At 38.8% G+C, this 20,275-nt stretch overlaps 1 protein-coding gene across 2 annotated transcripts in view; it reads left to right on the forward strand.

Annotated features, from left to right (window-relative positions):
• ATF6 (activating transcription factor 6) overlaps window positions 1-20,275 on the forward strand; it is an 85,431-nt gene that overhangs the window by 10,890 nt on the left and 54,266 nt on the right. For both annotated transcript variants that reach the window (XM_026703372.2, XM_026703373.2), the window contains exons 7-10: window positions 873-1,093; window positions 2,984-3,169; window positions 7,939-8,030; window positions 16,598-16,717. In XM_026703372.2, the coding sequence (XP_026559157.1) occupies window positions 873-1,093; window positions 2,984-3,169; window positions 7,939-8,030; window positions 16,598-16,717 (619 nt within the window). The remainder of the gene's footprint in view (window positions 1-872; window positions 1,094-2,983; window positions 3,170-7,938; window positions 8,031-16,597; window positions 16,718-20,275) is intronic.

The raw sequence follows: 20,275 nt of genomic DNA on the forward strand, positions 1-20,275 counted from the left end.
TTTATTTACTTAAGCATAGGAAGATATGATTGCAATTCTTTAAAGCCTTTTTTATTTTCCCAAGGAATTTGTCTCCAGTGCATAAGCTCTCAGTGTACATACAAATAAAATATAATCATAAGATAGAAGATAATAAGATAATAGAAGATTATAAGAAAGATGAGAAGGGTTCATTATATCTTATATCATTATATCCTTCTGTTATAAATATACCAAAATTAACATTTGTACACTGGAAATGGAATGGCTGGCCACTAACCAGTCCAGGGCAATCTGCGTGATTTTGTCCCCTTGGAAAATGAGTAGAAACTCACCTACACAATAGAAATAAGCTATGTTGAAAAGCAGTATATCTATGAATTTCAATTTTTGTTTACTTATAGCACATTAGTTGATAAGCAGCTCTGTTTAGATGTGTTGCTTAGAAACAATTTGTGGATATTTTATGTAGACGTTATTTGAATTGTTGGTAATGAGTAGCTTGGATTGATGCTATAGAAGTGGCCCTCTGGTCTAATCTGCTCTTTAACTATAATTTACGTGCCACACATAGCAACCATTTTAAAATCTAATTACAGCCTCAAAAGTAGTAAGTGATATATTTGCTTTAGTGTATGGCATTTAAATGAATCTTCAGTGTGCAAATGCAAGCCTTTAGATATGACTAAAAGCAACGTATTTGAATTCTTCAAAAATTCCTGGATGCCTAGGATAGAAATGTTCTAGGCCTATATATGTTTAGCTCTATAAAGTAAAGCAATATTTTGTCTTCTTTGTACAGCTATCCTGAGGCAAAACGTAGCATGCATAGTAATTTAACATTTTTGATAAGTACTAAATCACTATACCAATTTTTTTTGTTCCTGTCTTAGGTCAGCCACTAATGCTATCTCAGCCTGCAGTGGTTCATCTTCAGACATCTGGAATCCTTCCTGCTTCAAATCCAGCCATTGCTGTTAATGGTGGAGTAAAACCATTAACAGGTCACACCATTAGGGTATTACCACAATCAGCAGCAAAGAGTTTGACCAGTGGGAACCTTTCAGAAGCTAAGCCTGTTCTTCACACCACTTCCTCAAACACAAACATGGATGTAAGTTCTTTCCAGCTTGTTTGTAATTAGCCCTTCCACCTGGAAAGCTCATTTGCTGCAGATCTGCTTTCAGGGTCCCAAAAATGTTTTAGCCACAACCACTAGTGTCATAATTGACAGCATGCAGTGTCCAGAGGGGGATTTCACCACTCAGCAATTTAATTTTTTCTATGAACTGGCAATCTTCTAGATTTTCTACTAAAGAGAATATTGGAAGATAAGTAATACCTGCTGAAGGCTTGGAAATTCAAGAGGTGACATTTCAGTTGGTGCTTCTTTGCCCTTTTTATTTCTGCTGGTGGAGATAGTTCCCGGAGTAGCCTCTGAGGGTGTTTGTGTGCACCCACATGCTTTTACATGGCTGGCTGTATTCAGTTAGTGAACTATATATGAAAACTGCCAGATAGGCTGGACTGGGCTAGAAATCCTGTTACATTAATTTTGTGTGTTGGAAGGCTTTTATTTTTGTTGTGGTAGGGGGAATATTCAATCATACAGTCTGAAGGAGTCAGATACCAGTTTTTCTCTTTAACAGAAATTAAACTACTGATCAGCTCTGCCTTTACAACTTGGCATTCTTTTCAATATCAGATGCAGTGCCAAAGAAATGCCTTATCAAACCATCTGGTGAGCATTGGGTCAGTGAGACTGAAATGAGTATAACCTGTACTTTATCCCCCCACCCCACCCCCACAAACAGCTAAATCAACACTGTGCCTAACACATCAATCAATACAAGCAAAATGTGTGCAAATTACTCCTGTTAACCTGGGTAAAAGGTAAAAGCAGAGACCAAAAAGGTTTCTCAACTAATCTATGCATCAAGCAAACAAATTCTGTTTGACCTCTAGTGGCACTACCGTATGGCTGGAAAGGGAGCTTTTAGCAGCTCTGTAAAAGAGGAAGAGATGGTAGAATGCATAAGTTTATTGACTGAACTCAGTGAGGCACAGAGCTACTCACCTAACCTGATTCTTTCATCTGTGTCCATTCCTGGGAGATGCAGGGATTATTCTGGCACTACTACCACCATTCCATTAGTCAGAATAGGGAAAAACTGGAATAATTGGAGCTGAATTTTATTAATGTGATGTGTTCAGGCTGCTTCCTAGGTATTTCTTAACAATGGTCCAGTAATACAATCTAATTTTTCCTTATGCTATTGTGCAATGTCACACGGATATGAGAAAATGCTAGTTTGAAAATAATTTTAAAGGTATCTAATTGCTTCTGGTTGTTTGTATTCTTTCTTTAAGTGTAAGCATCTGAAAAAAGTACTGTCAAATACTCTTTACAAATAGTCTTCAACATATGACCATTTGCTTAGTAACTGTTTGACGTTACAACAGCACTGGAATGGTTACAACCATTTACAACTGATCCTTGCGCTTATGACCGTCACAGCATCCCTGTGGTCACGTGGTCAAAAATCAGGCACTTGGCAACCAGCATGTTACTTACAACAGTTTTAGCATCCTGGTGTCACTTTACTATCACTTTACTGTCAGATTTACTATCTTCCCAATTGGCTTCTAATGAGCAAAGTCAATGGGAGAAGTCATATTCACTAAAAGCTTTTGATTCACTTAATGGCCATGGTGATTAGCTTAGCAAAAAAAGGTCATAAAATTGGGTGCAACTCAGTTAATTACGGCTTTTCTGGTTAACAGACATTCTGGTTGCAATTGTATAAATTCAAGTAGCAAGAGAAATGGGATCTTCTGGAATTCTTAGGAATACTTGTTTTTGTGCATTATAATGACATCTCCCCCCCCCACACTTTTTAAAAGAAAAGCCTTTATTGTTGTCAGTCGCCTGTGTTGGCTGTGTTCGTTGCAAATTTTCTGAGCTTTGAAGTGGTTTCCCCCCCCCATCATCTATTATTCCCAGATGAATGTTCTAAGACGGCAGCAGCGCATGATAAAAAACCGGGAATCTGCTTGTCAGTCACGGAGGAAGAAAAAGGAATATATGCAGGGTTTAGAAGCTAGACTAAAGAGTGCCTTGTTAGAAAACGATCATCTTAAAAGAGAGAATGGTTCACTGAAGAGACAACTAGATGAGCTGGCAGTAGAGGTAAGTGTATTAATTATGAAAAATTGCTTTCTATGGAACTAAGTGTTGCCAAACATTGAAAATGTGATATCGTAGACTGAAAAAGCCATAGAAAATCAAATGAAACAAATTCCACAGACAGCGTATGAAACAATATATGGCCAGGTCAACCAGACGTATAATCCATCTCCCGGAAGATGGATTGTCTATTGTCCTGGCCCAATGCTTGCAGAAAAACTAGGACTTTGAAGCTTTTTAGAAAACTTAATAGGATTATGGTCATCCAAATCTGGGTAGAGAATATTCCTAGCATTAAGTATCATGTGCTATTTGATACTCTGGGAAGAACAGGCTTTGGTTTAACCCTAGTAAGCCCAAGAGGCTATATATTTTGGGTCTCGTCAGAACCTGAATACAGAAATTTTCCATTGTTTCTTTTCCTAATATTCTTTTTTCTTATATAGTCTATTATCAAACCTCTCGCATATGCCTTCATTGTGTCCCAAACATTCTGCGCTGAAGTATCTTCTTTTCTATTTTCTTTAAAAAAAAAGGCCAGTTCTTTCTCGAACCATTGTGTAAAGTCCTTCTCCTTTAAAATAGCATTATTTAACGTCCATCTCGATCTTTTTTTTGTCCCTTCCATTTAATAGTCAATGGGTTGTGATCTGCCCAAGTACTTGCTTCAATGTTTATTTCTTGGATACTAGATGTTAGTTCTGTTGAAATCCAGATCATATCTAATCTGGACCATGATAAGTGTCTATTTGAATAAAAAGTATATTGTTTGGTTTTACCATTTCTTTCTCTCCATATATCTTTTAAAATTAATTCATCTGTCATTTTAAAAAGGATTTAGGAAGTGTCTTTCTATTGTGCTTTGCTGTTGTTGCTATATAGTCCAATTTATTGTCCACAATTCCATTAAAGTCTCCCATCATAATTATATTAGCATAGTCCAGTCCAGTCATTTTCATATGTAATTTTTTATAGAATTCTTCTTGTTTATCATTCAGAGCGTAAATTGCAGTCAAAAGTATTTTTATATATTATCCATCATTTCCACCATTAATATTCTTCCATCTTCATCAGTGTAAATCAATTTTGCGGGGATGGCCTCTTTAATATATAAAACCACTCCTCTTTTCTTACATTGAGTCAAAGAAGTAAATAATTTCCCTAGTTTTGGCTGTACTAACAATTGTTCATGTTGTTTTTTAATATGTACTTCTTGTAAGCAAATTATATCAAACTTTAATTTCCCTAATTTATGAAAAATCTTCCTTCTCTTAGCAGCTGAGTTCAGTCCGTTTATGTTCATTGTAATCAATTTTTTTCTCTTCCATGATGATATTTTATATTTAGGTTTGGCAGGTCTCATACATCTTGGTTCACGTTGGTGTTTGATATCCACCTGTCCGCCTATTACGCCTTCATCTTTTTCAATCTCCATTTGTTCCTCTTGAGATTCAGTTAATAGGACCTCTTTTTCTGCCTCTTCCTTTCTCCTTCCAAAAAATTCTGCGTAGAAGAGTTCTGCTTTCTCAATTGAATCAATTCTATATCTCTGTTCTTGCCATATAAACATCAGTCCTTCTGGGATCAGCCATCTATAATTCACCTCCTTTTTCAATAACACTTTGGTCAGAAATCGATATTCTCCTCTCATCTCTCTCACTCTTCTAGGTATTTGTTTTAAGACCAGGATTTCTTTACCTTTATATTTCAACATCTTCTCTCTTACCGCTTGTAAAATTTGTGTCTTGATGGATTTTTTAGTAAATCTAATGTGAACTTCTCTGGGTAGGTTATTTCTCATCGCATATCTTGTGGAAACTCGATATATCTCATCTACTCCATCCACCATCTTTTCCTCTGTTATTTCCAATGCATCAGCCAAGATTTCTATCATTATCGCAGCCAAGTCTTGCCCTTTTTCTTCCTCTATATTTTGGAATCTGAGATAGAATTCTGACCTCTCCATCTCCCACTTCAGCATCCCACTTTGTTCTTGTTCAACCACTATTAATCTTGTATCAATATTTCCAATCTTCTCCTCTCTTCGTTTACCCTCTTTTTCAACTTTTTGAAGTCTCACATCGTACTTCACCATCATCTGTTGGATATTTTCCACTTTTTCTTCAGTCTTCCCCGTTCTTTGTTCAATGATACCTATTTTTATCTTAAGGTCTTGAATTCCTTGCATAATCGTCTCTAAGGTTACTTTTTCTTGCTCTTTATCTTGCTTTAACATTACCTGCATTGAACATTGTCCTCCAGATGGTGGGGAAGCAGAAGTAAATATAGAAGCACCCGGAGGTATGAGTTTCCTGCTCATTTTAAATGGTTCAAGATCTTCAAATTCTTTCAAATTTTAATCCAATTAAAAACGTAGCCAATTATAATCCAGAGTGGGAAAGTCCAGTAGTAAAAAGCCCAATAGTAAGGAGAGGAAAAAAAAAAAAAAGAAGAAAAAGAAAAATTCTTCAGGTTCTTCCTGACCCTAATCCAATTATGAGGTAGTCCACAATAAAAAATAAAAATAATAATAAGAAAAAAAAACCAGTAATAATAATAATAATAAAAAAAAGAACAATGCAAAAAAAAGATTTCTTCAGGTTCTTCACACCTTAATCCAGCTAAGAAATCTCAATTTAAAAAAAAAAGAAAAGGAGGCCAAAATAATCCAAAAGCATAGATAGAAAAAACAAAAATCCCAATGAAAACGGAAAAAAAGATAAAAATAAAAGTAAAAATAAAAAATTCTAAGGCTTCCCCTTGAAAATAAAAAGTAAAAATAAAGACGTTATTAAAATAAAAATTTACAATAATGCTAGTGGGGGGTAGCAAAACTAAAAAAAGATTAAAAAGAAAGAAACAACACACTGCACTCTGTTTAGTTGTCCAAGGCTCTTGTTATGACTCACTTCCCTTTCCCACAGGCTTCAAAGCCAAGCCATAAATATTTAATTGTTGATAGAAATCCAGAAGAACACCTGTGATAATATTCTACTGCGCTCTTCCCTCTATCTTATCAAATTAGAATGTCCTTGAGAAGGAGTCTTTCACAGTTCTCTCCACTTCAAGTAAAATATTTTCAAGCCTCTAGTTGGCAGTGTTACAAAGTTTCTTAGTTCTCACTTTCCCCCCTCCTCTCAGAAAAGCTTAATTGAAGTTAAAAAAAAAAGAACAAGAAATATATACATATATATATATATACAAAGAGAGAAATAACCAAAGGGAGCCTCTAGCCTAACAATGAAGTCCGGTAGCAAAAAATAAATAAAAATAAAAATAAAGCCTCACTTTTCCATTGTTGTTTCTTGAAGAGGTGGGACTCACAGGATCAGTGTGCAATTTGGGGATTTCCTGAACTTGGTTCCTGTTTGAAGAACAGGTAGCAGTCATGGGCAGGAGGACCTTGGCACGATTCCATCTTGTGTGCCAACTGTATCTCTTACTGGATTGGAAGGCCTCATTTATGCTCCCTCATACCTTAGTTCCCTGCTGGTTGGATTAATGCAATGAGGACAACATGTGGCTACCTTCAAAGACCATGAAGGAGCTGAAATTAGTCCATGATGCAGTGGCACTGGTGATCCATATGTAACATTATTGCACAACCTGCAGAAATTCTCAACAGACTTCCAAATGCAATTCTTAATACTTATTATGCCATCTACCCTGCATGGCACAGGGTCAGATTATCTGTGGGGTCATTTGCTCTATTTCTGCCATAGCTGAATGGGCATGTTCTAGATCCCTTCCCTGAGGATATGATGGGAAGTGTACCTTTTCTGTGGCAGCACCTTCCCTTTGTAATGATCATCTCACTCAGTGGCTTCATGTAGGTATTAAAAATGGGGAAAGAATAGACCCATGAGATACCCACAAGAGCAGGTGTTTAGAACAAGACCTTTCTGTCCCAGAGAAAACAGGAATACCATAATAACGCCCTCTTAACCCTTAGCTGTCCAAAAGGGTGTGATGAAAGATTGGTAAGGGTTCAAGGAGGGTCAGGGTAGATGCACTTCCCTTATTCCAATCCTGTGATCAACAAATGAGACTAAAGGTATTTTAGTACTATATATCAATCTGAAAATGGCCAGATAATCAATTTCCTCCAGAGCTGCCAGCCAATCACCTTCCTCAGGAAAGTTGCTCATCATGGAAAATGCTGCCAAAGCTAAGGCACACACATTCAGTGAGTGCATCTTTCCAATATAATTCATGCTAACTGAATTAAAAGTGGGCAAGCTAAGTTAATAGGCGGTATCCCTCATTGAGCAACCTCTTGATACCAGCAACTTGATCATTAAGTGAAGCAATTATTAAGTGAAACATCACAATTTTATAATTTTATTTTAACTTTGCTTTGCAGACCTGCAAAGCTTGTAAATGTGAGGACTGATATCACCATAGTAACTGTTAGCAATCACTAAATGAATCAGTTACTAAACAGGAATTACCTGTAGATCTTAATAGTCATGAATAAAATAATTTGAGCAACTCCTTCTACCTTTGTCATCCAGTACACATACCTGATTGAGCAATCCTTTGAACATTGATCAGGACATGTATATTTTGTGATTATCATATAGGCATATAATTTATCCTGCTCATTGAGATCTCCAATATGTTTGCAATATTGGGAAAAGGATGAGAAAAACAAACAATAGTAGCTAGTATTATTTTTAACCAAGGCTGCTGCCCCTTGATTGCCCTTTCAATGTTGAAGGTGAAGCTAGTTGATTATTATTTTTTCCTTTAATTTTCCATTTTCTATCTAGAATCAGAATCTCAAAGGCTCCCCACCAAAAAGAAGAGCATTCTGCGTGATGGTTTTGCTTGCTTTTGTAATGCTAAATTATGATCGGCTAAGGTAAGATTCATAGGGAAGAATATATTTTGGGGTAGTTGCAAAATAAGCACAAAATATGAGCTTATAATTTAATTCTCACTTCAGTAGTAGTTTCTTGGGATTAGCTGGTAAAATTCTATTGATTTTATTGACTACTTACCGATCTTCCACTGGAAATGCAATTGTGGGCAAGTAGAATGACAATGACCTCGAGAGTTTTTTAGATATCGCAGCAGAATCTTCTACTACATAGTGATTGTATGATAGACAAATAATATGTGTCCATCATATAATCATTTGTTTTTCAAATGTGTGGTGTTCCTGATTATTATAGTTGAAAACCACTGGTTTAGATTATGACAACATTGGGAATTGCAGGATCTGAATCCAGCAAGGTTGGAAATAAAGTCTGAGATAAGTAAAGATTGTTTTCAAAACACCGTACAGATATTCAACATCCAGGACTGAGAAATGGGCAGCAAAATATCTATTACTATATAAAGATATGAGAAAGTGACATATGATTCAAACACTGGAGTCAATGTTTAAGTATGGCTCTATTTCTGGATTCTGCTATAGCTGTTCTTCATCATTAATAACATTTATTCTATACCTGCAGTAAAGATAACTTATCTAAGTTTCACCTTTGAGTCTTCTGCTCCGTGTTTTTCTATTTCCAGAGAGATTTATTGCTATGCCCAGGCTGAACTGTGACAGGAGCAAACTTTTCTTATAAAAAAGAACTTACCGTATATACTCGAGAGTGTAGCCGAGTTTTTCAGCACATTTTGTGCTGAAAAAAACCCTCGGCTTATACTCAAGTGAGATTCCTCTGAAAAAAATGGTGTGGAGCTCCGGAGCTGGGCAGCTGCTTCCTGCTTCCGTGTTTCCTTTGCAACTTGTAAGCATGGGGGTAATCGGAAGCAGAAAAGTCCTTGCATGGGGATATATTGTTTTTTCTTTATTTAACTGTTTTTAGGGAGGGGGGGAAATCCCACCGTCATGTGAGAATGCTCAGACACGAAATCTGTCCGCCTGAAAATAAGTGTGTGTGTGGGGGGGATTTTAACAGAGGGAAGACATAGGGAGAAGGCAAAAGCGACGGAAGATCCTTCAGCCCTAGCTGCTTTCAGTCCGCTCGGGAGGAGGAGGGGGAGGAGGAGGTGGTGGCAGCGGCTCGCGTTGTTTTCTGAGATCGCAGAAAACAACGCGAGCCAAGGTGGCTTCGTTTCCTCAGCCCTAGCTGCTTTCAGTCTGCTCGGGAGGAGGAGGGGGAGGAGGAGGTTTTCTGCGATCTCAGAAACAACGTGAACCGCTGCCACCACCTCCTCCTCCCCTCCTCCTCCCGAGCGGACTGAAAGCAGCTAGGGCTGAAGGATCTTCTGTCGCTTTGCCTTCTCCCTATGTCTTCCTCTGTTAAAATCCCCCCACACACACACTTATTTTCAGGCGGATAGATTTCATGTCTGAGCATTGTCACATGATGGTGGGTCTTTCCCCCTAAAACAGTTAAATAAAGAAAAACAATATATCCTCATGCAACAACTTTTCTGCTTCCGATTACCCCATGCTTACAAGTTGCAAAGGAAACACGAAGCAGGGAAGCGGCTGCCCAGCTCCGGAGCTCCACACCATTTTTTTTTTTTCAGAGGAATCTCACTTGAGTATAAGCCGAGGGTTTTTTCAGCACAAAAAATGTGCTGAAAACTTGCTTATACTCGAGTCAATAAGTTTTCCCAGTTTTTTGAGGCAAAATTAGGTGCCTCGGCTTATATTTGGGTCGACTTATACTCGAGTATATATGGTAAGTATTTGTGAAAGACATAGCAGTGGAATTGAGCGTTACAGAAGAAACATAACATATTCAAAGAATAGGGAGAACATTTTTTTGGCATTCAAGAAATCCATATTCCCAGTGTTACCCCAAGAACTGACTAGAGTTTCCTCAGTGCTTTTGTTGGCCATCCTCAGAAAGTTAAAATTATATGAGCAACATCACCAACATTTATTATGCAGAGGGGTTTTTTTTTGTACTATTCTCTGTATCTTTAGATTCTTTCATTGTTCTTGTTATTCTTTATACAGCATGAATATACTTTATTGAAAAACTTACAACAGTTTCAAAGGCAACTGTAGGTAATAGTAGCACTTCGGCTACCATTGTTTTATAGAAAAACGAAATACCACTCACGCAGTATCATGAAAGCTCCAGAACCGTAAAGCCTACAAACTTGAAATTTGGCACATATGTTCCTCTTGGCTTCTAGGTGCTCGCTAAGAAAGGATTTTTCAGAGCATTAGTATTTCATATATTATTATTAACACACTCTGATGCTAAGGAGTTCTACTCCCTTCCCCACCTGAAAATAACTCTGTTCCAACTGCAAGTTGCCTCACATTCCATTACCTTAGTAACTCTATAGCTATTTGCACCACTCAGGTGACCCAAGGACACAGACAAACCTCCAAGTTGCCTCAACGATTCTCTAAAAGGATGCAAACTACACTTCCAAACAGGAATGTACTTTGCCCTCAAAGGTTGTAGTATTTTTATTACCCACCATCCAGTCAGAGCTGAAGAAGCTCCTTGGATGAGAAGCAAAACATCTTCAAAGAAAAACCAGAAAGTTCAGTTGCCTCCTGAAAAAAAGCATCATTGAGACAACAGTTGGAGGATTGTATTTTACAACACAATAAAATACAATCCTGGTAATCCATCTCTCCATCATCCATCCATCTATCCATCCATATGCTGGATGGATGGATGGATGGAAGGATGATGGAGAGATGGAAAGAAAAGGAATAAGGAAGGAAGGGAAAGGAGGATGGGAAGGGAAAGAAGGAAAGCCCAGGCTCCTGCATAGCCCGATCACATAGTTTTATCGCGAAGCACAGGTATCCAGCTAGTAGTTAAAATATAATTGATTTTTATAATCAATTCAGTTCTTTGTGGTATTGTCCATTTCAAGGCTTTTGTGGAAGGTTTGTCTGGAAAGGGAAAGATCTTTCTCCTGGCATTTGCCTGTGTCATCAGTTTTTCATTTAAACTGCTTAAACTTCCCAGCCCCAATTCAGGATTGTTTTGTCCTTAGAAAACTTTTATAACTAGCATATGTTTAGGATGAGATCATTGTTGGCAGGAGCAAAGCAGTTACTGTACAATTTAAATTGTCTGGTTCTTTTACTTAAACAGAGCTTGTTTTTAGCCAGATGTAGAAATCATATCCAGTTCAGCTAGCTGGAAAGATAGCCTTCCAATTTGTCAAAATAATATGTGCCCCAGAGAAGATAGAGTAGAACTAAGCACTGAATGATGTTGGGCAAACTTGTATGTTGCTGATCAAGTTGTGTGTTCTTCTTTTCCTCTTTCAGTCTACTCATTCTATTTCATTGCTGAGCATTACTCAGTGAACCATATAGCTCAAAAGGAGCCCTGAAGTCAGTCCTTGATTTGCTGAATTTGACTTTCAGGAAGTCATTGTTATCTTTACTGTATGCCAATGTCAGTAGCAGTACAGTTGAACATACTTTTTATGTGCAGTATCTGGGGAAAAATTGTCTCTGCTGCTTGGCTCAAAGTTTGGCTCAAAGCTAACTTCCATGTTTAGCATAATAGAAAGTTTCTTGCTGAAGAGACTACAGCTCTTGTCAGGAACTCTCTTGTGTGGTGAATGAAGTCACTGACTAGGAATCTGGAATCCTGTTTGAGGCTCATGCAAAAGATTTGTTCCATTTCAAGAGGGGCAATAGGTTCTTGACCATATAAGAAATTATTTGTGAATAGTTCCAACTACATTTTCTTTAAAGGACAAGAATATTTTTTCCAATGTACTGCATTATTCAAATTAAGTGCATAATTAAAATTGAGGATAACGCATTGTCTACATACAATAATTGAAGCAATAAATATTATCCTCATAGATTACAAGAACAATTGCTTGCTCTGTTGATTTAATACTTCACATTGGATATGAATTTTGTAAATCTACTTACTATACCGTACCATACCATACCATATGTAGAAAATCAGTTTTGGCACCTCCTAATTGTAAAAAAAAAAGAAGCAAAATAGTGCAATGTCCAGGGCAAAGTCAGAAGTAGCAAGTGTGTTCAAGCCATGAACTGCATAATTAATGCGTTGAGAAAGTATTCAGACCTCCTTCACTTTTGTCAATTTTGTTACACTGCAGCCTGATTCTACAGTTGTTGAAATTCATTTTTTCTCGTTAATCCACACTCAGTTCCTGATAATGACAAAGTGAATTTTAGAATTTTAAAATGTTAGAATTTAAATTTATATTCTAAAATTTTAGAAATGTCTGTACATTTATTAAAAAGAAAAGAATCTGAAATATCACAGTGGCATAAGTATTCAGACCCTTCACTCAGTATTTTGTTGAAGCACTTTTGCAGCAATAACAGCCTTGAGTCTTTTGGGGTATGACGTGACAAACTTTGCACACCTGAATTGGGGGATTTTCTTTCTTGCAAATCCTCCGAAGACTCAATCAGGTTGAATGGCAGCTGTTGGTGGACAACCATATTCAGGTCCCTCCAGAGATGTCCAATAGGGTTCAGGTCAGTGCTCTGACTCTACGACACGCATAGAGTTGTCCCTAAGCCACTCCTATGTTGTCTTGGCTGTGTGTTTATGTGTACTTATGTGTACAGCCCAGTCTGAGGTCCTGAATGCCATGGAACAGGTTTTCATTGAGAATATCCCTGTACTTTGCTCCATTCAGCTTTTCCTTAACACTGACCAGTCTCCCAATCCCTGCTGCTGAAAACCACCCCCACAGCATGATGCTGCCACCACCATGCTTCACTGTTGGGATGATATTGGGCAGGTGATGAATGGTGCCTGTTTCCTCCAGATATAACATTTAGAATTGAGGCCAGTCAGTTCAATCTTGGTTTCATCGGACCAGAAAATCTTGTTCGTCACAGTCTGAGAGTCCTTCAGGCCTTTTTTGCAAACTCCAAGTGGGCTTTCATGTGTTTTGTTTGGGGCTTCTGTCTAGTCCACAGGTGTTAAACACAACTTGTCACGTTGCCATCATGTGATGTATCGTGATTATTTTTCCCTTTGCAGAGCTGGGGTGAGTGTGGCCTGTGTGTGACACATCCAGCCTGTAGGCCGCCAGTTTGACACCGCTGGTCTAGCCACTCTGCCATAAAGCCCAGATCGGTGCAGTGATGGTTGTCCTTCTGGAACTCTATCCCATCTCCATTCAGGACCTCTCTTACTTAAGGCCCTTCTTCCTAGATTGCTCAGTTTGACTGGACAACCAGCTCTTGGAAGAGTCCTGGTTGTGCCAAACTTCTTCCATTTGAGAATTACGGAGGCCACTGTGCTCTTAGCAAACTTCAGTGCAGCAGAAATTTTATTGTAGCCTTCTCCAGATCTCTGCCTTACAATAATCCTGTCTCTGAACTTTGCAGGCAGCTCCTTTGACTTCATGGCTTTTGCAGTATCCCTTGTCAGCTGTGAGGCCTTCTATAGAGAGGTGTGTGCCTTTCCAAATCATGTCCAGTAAATTTAATTTACCACAGGTCGTGTCCAATCAAGGTGTAGAAACATGTCAGCAATGATCAAGAGAAATGGGAAGCACCTGAGCTAAATTTCAAATGTCATTGCAAAGGGTTTGAATACTTATGCCAATGTGATATTTCAGGTTTTTTCTTTACAGACATTTCTTATACCTTCTTTTTTCACTTTGACATTATGGGTACTGATGAGAAGAAAAATGAATTTCAATAACAGTAGAATCAGGCTGCAACATAACAAAATTAACAAAAGTGAAGATGGTCTGAATACTGTATTTTCTGAATGGACTGTAATTCCTAAGTACTTTGTTCCTTTCCTTTCCTTTCGTTTTTTTGCTGCGGTAGCTATGTCATCCTGGAAACAGAGGCAGCTCCCTATTGAATTACAGATAGATAATATGTTTGCACTGCCATAAATGGCAGATAACAGAATAACAGAGTTGGAAAGGACCTTGGAGATCTTCTAGTCCAACCCCCTGCTCAAACAGGAGACCCTAGATCATTCCAGTCAAGGGGCTGTCCAGTCTATTCTTAAAAACCTCCAGTGAAGGAGCCCACAACTTCGGAAAGCAAGCCAGTTAATTGTTCCCACTGTTAGGAATTTTCTCCATAGTTCTAGGTTGCTTCTCTCCTTGATTGGTTTCCACCCATTGTTTCTTGTCTTGCCTTCTGGTGCTTTGGACAATAGATTGAGCCCCTCCCCTCTTCTTTGTGGCAGCTCCTCAAATATCGGAAGACTTCTCCTTTTTTTTTTTCACTAGACTAGATAAACCCAATTCCTTGTTCTTCATTTGAATAGAATAGAATACTTTTATTGGCCAAGTGTGATTGGACACACAAGGAATTGTCTTGGTGTTAATACTCTCAGTATACATTAAAAAAAAGATACATTCATCAGGAGTCAAGAATCAACACTTAATGAGAGTCAAAGGGTACAATAAGCAATCATACTAGGAAACAGTCAATTTAAATCGTAAGGATACAAGCAACAAAGTTACAGTCTTACAATCACAAGTGGGAGGGGATGGGTGATAAGGAGTGATGAGAAGATTAACAGTAATAGTGCAGACTTTGTAATAGCTGAACAGTGTTGAGGGAATTATTTGTTTAGCAGAGTGATGGCTTTGGGGGAAAAAACTGTTCTTGTGCCTGGTTGTTCTGGTGTGCGGTGTTCTGTAGCGTCAATTTGAGGGAAGGAGTTGAAACAGTTTATGCCCGGGACGTGAGGGGTCTGTAAATATTTTCACAGCCCTCTTTTTGACTCGTGCAGTATACAGGTCCTCGATTGAAGGCAAGTTGGTAATAATTGTTTTTTGTTTTAGCCTCCAGCCCGCTACTGTAGTATTGGATTCTTACCCCTAGAACAATGATGGCTAACCTTTTCGGCACTGAGGGCCCAAAGCGTGCAAGCATGCACATCCCCAAAATGCAATACGTGTGTGTGCCCCACGTGTGGGCCCTGCCCCCTTGCATGCACGTTCATTCCATGCATGCGTCCCCATGCCTGCATGCGCATCCCCTGTGCATTCATACAACCGGAGGTCCCCCAACATGCAGCCTGCCCCCGCGCATGTGCCACAGAGACCTGAACACCAGCTGGCCGGCGGAAGGTGCACATGTGCATACGTGGCAGAGCTGAGCTGGGGCAACAGCTCATAGAGAGGACCCTGTGCGCCACCCCTGGCATGCGTGCCATAGGTTCGCCATCACGGCCCTTTAAGATATTCAGCTCCATGATAGTACTCGTGGGTATAAATGTAAAGTAATTCCCTTTTAAAATTGTTTTTCCTATGTTTATAAAAGGAAACACGTTATGCTTGCGGTTCTGTATATGACAGATTTTTAAATACGGTGTTCACATTTGTGAATATATCCTAGAAAACTTATGGTCAAATGCCAGCTTTGTCTTCCAAAAATGAAAACAAAAAGCCCTTCTTTGTCTTAAGTCATATGAGTCTCCCAAAGCCTTAATCTAGCTACGTGCCTTTGGTGTTGTTTTAAATAAAAATCACAAAATGTTGCCTCTTTCTGAGCTGCAAGACAGCTAATTGAAATAGTTTGGGCTCAAAACATTGACCTAGGTTCAACAATAGGAGGGGAGGGGAGCTCTCCCTGGGTCTCTCTTTGTTCCAGTGGAAACTTTGAAAGCAATAATATTCTTCCTCAAGGAGCAAGTTCACAGCATGGGGCGTCCTTCTCAACTCACAACGACCCTTTGAATAGGCAGAGGGAAGCTACCGATGAGGCGTGGAGAGCGGTGCCCATTTTCAGATGGTATCTCAGTTACACCCTTTCTGGAGAATCAGGCCCTGGCAACAGTGATGTACATGCGTGTTTCCCCCAGGTTATATTATTGCAATTTATGCTACATAGGTCTGCCTAGGGAAACTACTTGATGGGTCCCCAAAAGGTAGCAGCCCACTTGTTAACAGACAAGCGCCACTGTTCACACATAACTCCAGGGCTTTGAGTGGCCACTGAGAGGCTTCTGAGTAGAATTAAAAGTCTAGGCCAGTGGTGGCTAACCTTTTTTGGTTCCCATGCAGAAAATTGCCCGTGGGCTTGGGTGCCAGCACCCAGAAGGCAATGTGCGCTCCCCCCCATGCCCCCTGCGGATGTGCGTGCGACCCCCCCGTGTTGCATGTCTCTGTACATGCACGTGCGATTCCCCCGTGCACCCCACATGTCTGCACATGTACACATGTCTCCCGCACCCCCCCTTGCATGTGTGCCAGATACCTGACAATCAGCTGTCAGGCTGGCAATGCACGCACATGCGCAGTGGGGCTCTTCCGGGTGACCTCTCGCATGCCGGCAGAAGTGGCTTTGTGCCATTTCCAGCATGTGTGCCATAGGCTTTGAGTTTTAAAATCTTATATGATTGGTACCCTGCTACTTTAAACACCACCCACTTGAAGTGGATCTCACCTGACCAGTACATAAATCTCACATTTTGGTTTTTCATGTGCACCACCATGTATTTATGCGGGATGCAACATGAAGATGTACTGAATGTAAACCACTGTGTCTCTTGCTTTTAGTGGGTTTGAATGGGGACCTGATTCTGCTGAACATCTTGCCAGAACTAGTTACCAAAGTCGACATCTTCTTGAATTTTCTGCAAGCAGGCCTCAGGAAACAGATGGCAAGAATAATGATGGGTAAGCATAAAACTTCATACTTTAATGTCTTCCAGTTTGCAATATTCTACATATGCAAATGTAACAAATGGCTAATGTATTACTTATTTCTACTTAAGGGTCCATAATTGGTTTTTTTTTAAATGATACAAAGCTATTTTGATCTGCTAACATTCCTCTCTGTCTCTGGTGCATGTATTGTGTCTCAGAAATGTTGAAAAAGTAACAAGACACAATTTCCCAACTATTCCTGAGGCTATCAGTACTATGTGTCTTATCCCAAAGTCTGATCTTACAAGTTGGGGAGTATTTGTGCTGCTGTGAAATTCTTGTTCTCACCATTTAGCAGAGAAGTACTGTCTTTTCTAAGCAGAATTGATATCCTACGTAAAGTTGACCTTGCCATAATTCTGTATGTATTTGTCAGACCTAAAATATGTGTTTATAACCTTCAGTTGCTACAAAATGCAGCTACAAGTTTTAACAGGAACTTCTCAATATATAGTTTTAAAATAAAATGAAGTTGCATATTATTTGATATTGTGTTGCTGATTTTGAATGGTTTCTCTGAACATCTGAACTTGCTGCTATCTAGAAAAAAAGATAAAAGGGGAGAGTGTTTCGGTTAATATAGGTAGTCCTTGACTTATGATCCCAATCGAGCCCAAAATTTCTGTAAGACATTTGTTAAGTGAGTTTGCTCTATTTTACAACCTTTCTTGCCACAGTTGTTAAGTGAATCACTGCAGTTGATAAGTTAGTAACTTAATTTATCAACTTATTCACAGATGTTAAGTGAATCTAGGTTTGCTTGTCAAAAGGTCGCAAAATGTTATCACAACAATCATAAATATAAACCAGTTGCCAAGCATCTGAATTTTGATCACATGGTCATGGGGATGCTGCAAAGGTCATAACTGAAAAACAGTCATAAGTCACATTTTTGGAGCCTTGATGGCACAGTGGTTAGAGTGCAGGCCACTTCTGCTGACTATCGGCTGCCTGCAATTTGGCAGTTCAAATCCCACCTGGCTCAAGTTTGACTCAGCCTTCCATCCTCCTGAGGTGGGTAAAATGAGGACCCAAATTTTGGGGAGCAATATGCTGACTCTGTAAAACTGCTTGGAGAGGGCTGTAAAGCACTATAAAGCGGTATATAAGTCTAAGTGCTATTGCTATTTTTCAGTGCTGTGGTAACTTTGAATGGTTACTAAATGAACTGTTGTAAGTCAAGGACTACCTGTGTTTTGTCTGAGGGCTGAAAACTAGTTTGTAAGTACAAAAACTAGCATTCATTCTTCACCTTCAGTATAAAGTAGGGTTTTGGATTCTGTGCTTTTCCAATTGTTGTTGGGTTACAATCATAGAAGTGGTCAGTGGAAAAGTACTTCGAGTCCAGCAGTATCAGGAGGGCCTCCTGTTCCTTATTCTAATGCTTTGTTCTGCAAAAGGACAAATGTATTTCAGCAAAAGTCTCTTCTAGTTTTAGTTCTTGTGTATCTCTTAGAAACAGTTATGTTCCAGTATCTTGCTGTCTCCCTCATTTTTTCTGCAACAACTTTGTTTTTCCCAGATGGATCAGTCTAACATTATTGGAAACTTTTGAAATCTTCTGAGATGTAGGTTTTTCCCATTCCAAATAGGCCTGTTCTGAAGCAGTTTGTTCAAATAACCAAATCCAAACATTGGGGCGGGGGCATTCAAACTGCTGGAACCTTTGTCTGGAAAATAATCTATTATTTTCTTTGGACATAGCAAGCATTCTATGTAGTGAACTTGGAAAAGCATTGGGAGTTTTCTTTCTGTGCTGAGACAGATTCATATCAATTTATAGCCTGGAAAACAGTTCATCTTTTGGTGTTTAGAGCCATGATCTAAGAAGACCTTCTCAGGGCAAGTCTAGGTTTACTGGCATATACCTTTGGAATGGGAATTCATTTTACTTTTATCTTAATACGCTTTTTCTTTGTTAGTAGGACTAGCAGAGAGTTTAAGCTGATTATGGACCAAAAGCCAATGGAAAATCCTGCTCTAGTTTGCCAAGGGAATGGCATGCCGAATATAGAGGCCTTTTATTGTTTGTTTTCTCCAGAGCCTTCCCTTTCTCTGCCTGAGCAAATCGTTCTGAGCAAAGTACCGTATTTATCGGCGTATAACACGCACAGGCGTATAACACGCATTCCCTTTAATATGCGGCGGGTGCAGCGTCACGATGCTGCGCCGCCGCTAGGCACTATTGGGAACGGGACATCGGCGTATAACACGCATACATCATTTGCCCCCTATTTTCAGGGGGGAAAAGTGCGTGTTATACGCCGATAAATACGGTAGTTCAGAAGACTAGGCCTCAGCCTTGGAGGCTGAATTTTCTGTAACATACTGCGGTAGAGAGAAACAACATTGTTTAATTATTTAACTGACCTTAATTAAGTGAAGAAAGAAATTCTCCTCTTGGAAAGTGAATCTATGCTGACTTACTAAGGAATGCTCAGAAAGTGGTTTGGAACAAGGGGTTTCCTCCTTCTATTACATTACTTCACAGAGAATAATAATCCAGTAGCATTAATGCTACAGAGGATCAACGCTGGATATAACAGTGGTGAAAGCAAGATGCAGTCTGTTCATAAGAATTTACATTATATATGAGTACGTGAAACTTGGGTTCATATTTACAAAAATAAAGGAACCCAGCAAAACCTCTTGCAGGAGGAGCGCTTAGCTATTTGTAAGGTGGAAAGCTGTATTTGAACTTTTAGTGACAATTTGGAAGTATACCTCAAAGCATAGTTGGCCTAAGATGAAAACTAAATCTTGTTTAATTTTAAGCCATATTTCAATAAAATTAAATTAATTACCGGTAGTTTATGTTTTAAATCATTTAAAATTTATTACATTGAAAACATTGAAAGTACTTTCTGGAAGGAAGTTTGGTGGATTGGAAATTGTGCACTACTCTATTATAGTGTGGATTAAACAAATACAAAGGAAATGTGTTATAACAGCCATACAAGGAGTATTTACCAGAGAAGGAATATATAAGGAAGTAGTAATATCACCTCATACTCTTTTGGAAAATGAAGAAATGATTGGGGGAAAAGGAAAAACAACAAAAAGCATGCACATATCTTCTAAATAATAAGAATAAGAATAAGAATAAGAAGAAGAAGAAGAAGAAGAAGAAGAAGAAGAAGAAGAAGAAGAAGAAGAAGAAGAAGAAGAAGAAGAAGAAGAAGTAGCAGTAGTAGTCTTTATTGATTAGCCCTTGGGCCATATCAAAGCGCAAAGTTCCAGCAACAAATTGTTACTAAAATTTAACATATGTACTTGAATGCTACCAACAATATTTAATGTTGGTTAAGATCTTAATCCAAAACTTTTTAAACTGTGCATTTCCCTTCCTGGTGCCCCTCAGTGCTATTGAGAGAACACATGTAGCTCAGGTTCTTGGCATTCTTTCAAGCTTGATTGTTTTGCAGATATTTCATTACCTGTCAGCTCTTGGGATGATTATGTTATCCAGTCTGGTTATGGAATGACTGCAAGAAAGCAACCAAGCTCAGAGAGCATCAAGAACGTAAT

This window comes from Pseudonaja textilis, chromosome 3 (genome assembly GCF_049901715.1).
Source record: "Pseudonaja textilis isolate UNSWEBS1 chromosome 3, rPseTex1.2, whole genome shotgun sequence".
Classification (NCBI taxonomy): domain Eukaryota; kingdom Metazoa; phylum Chordata; class Lepidosauria; order Squamata; family Elapidae; genus Pseudonaja; species Pseudonaja textilis.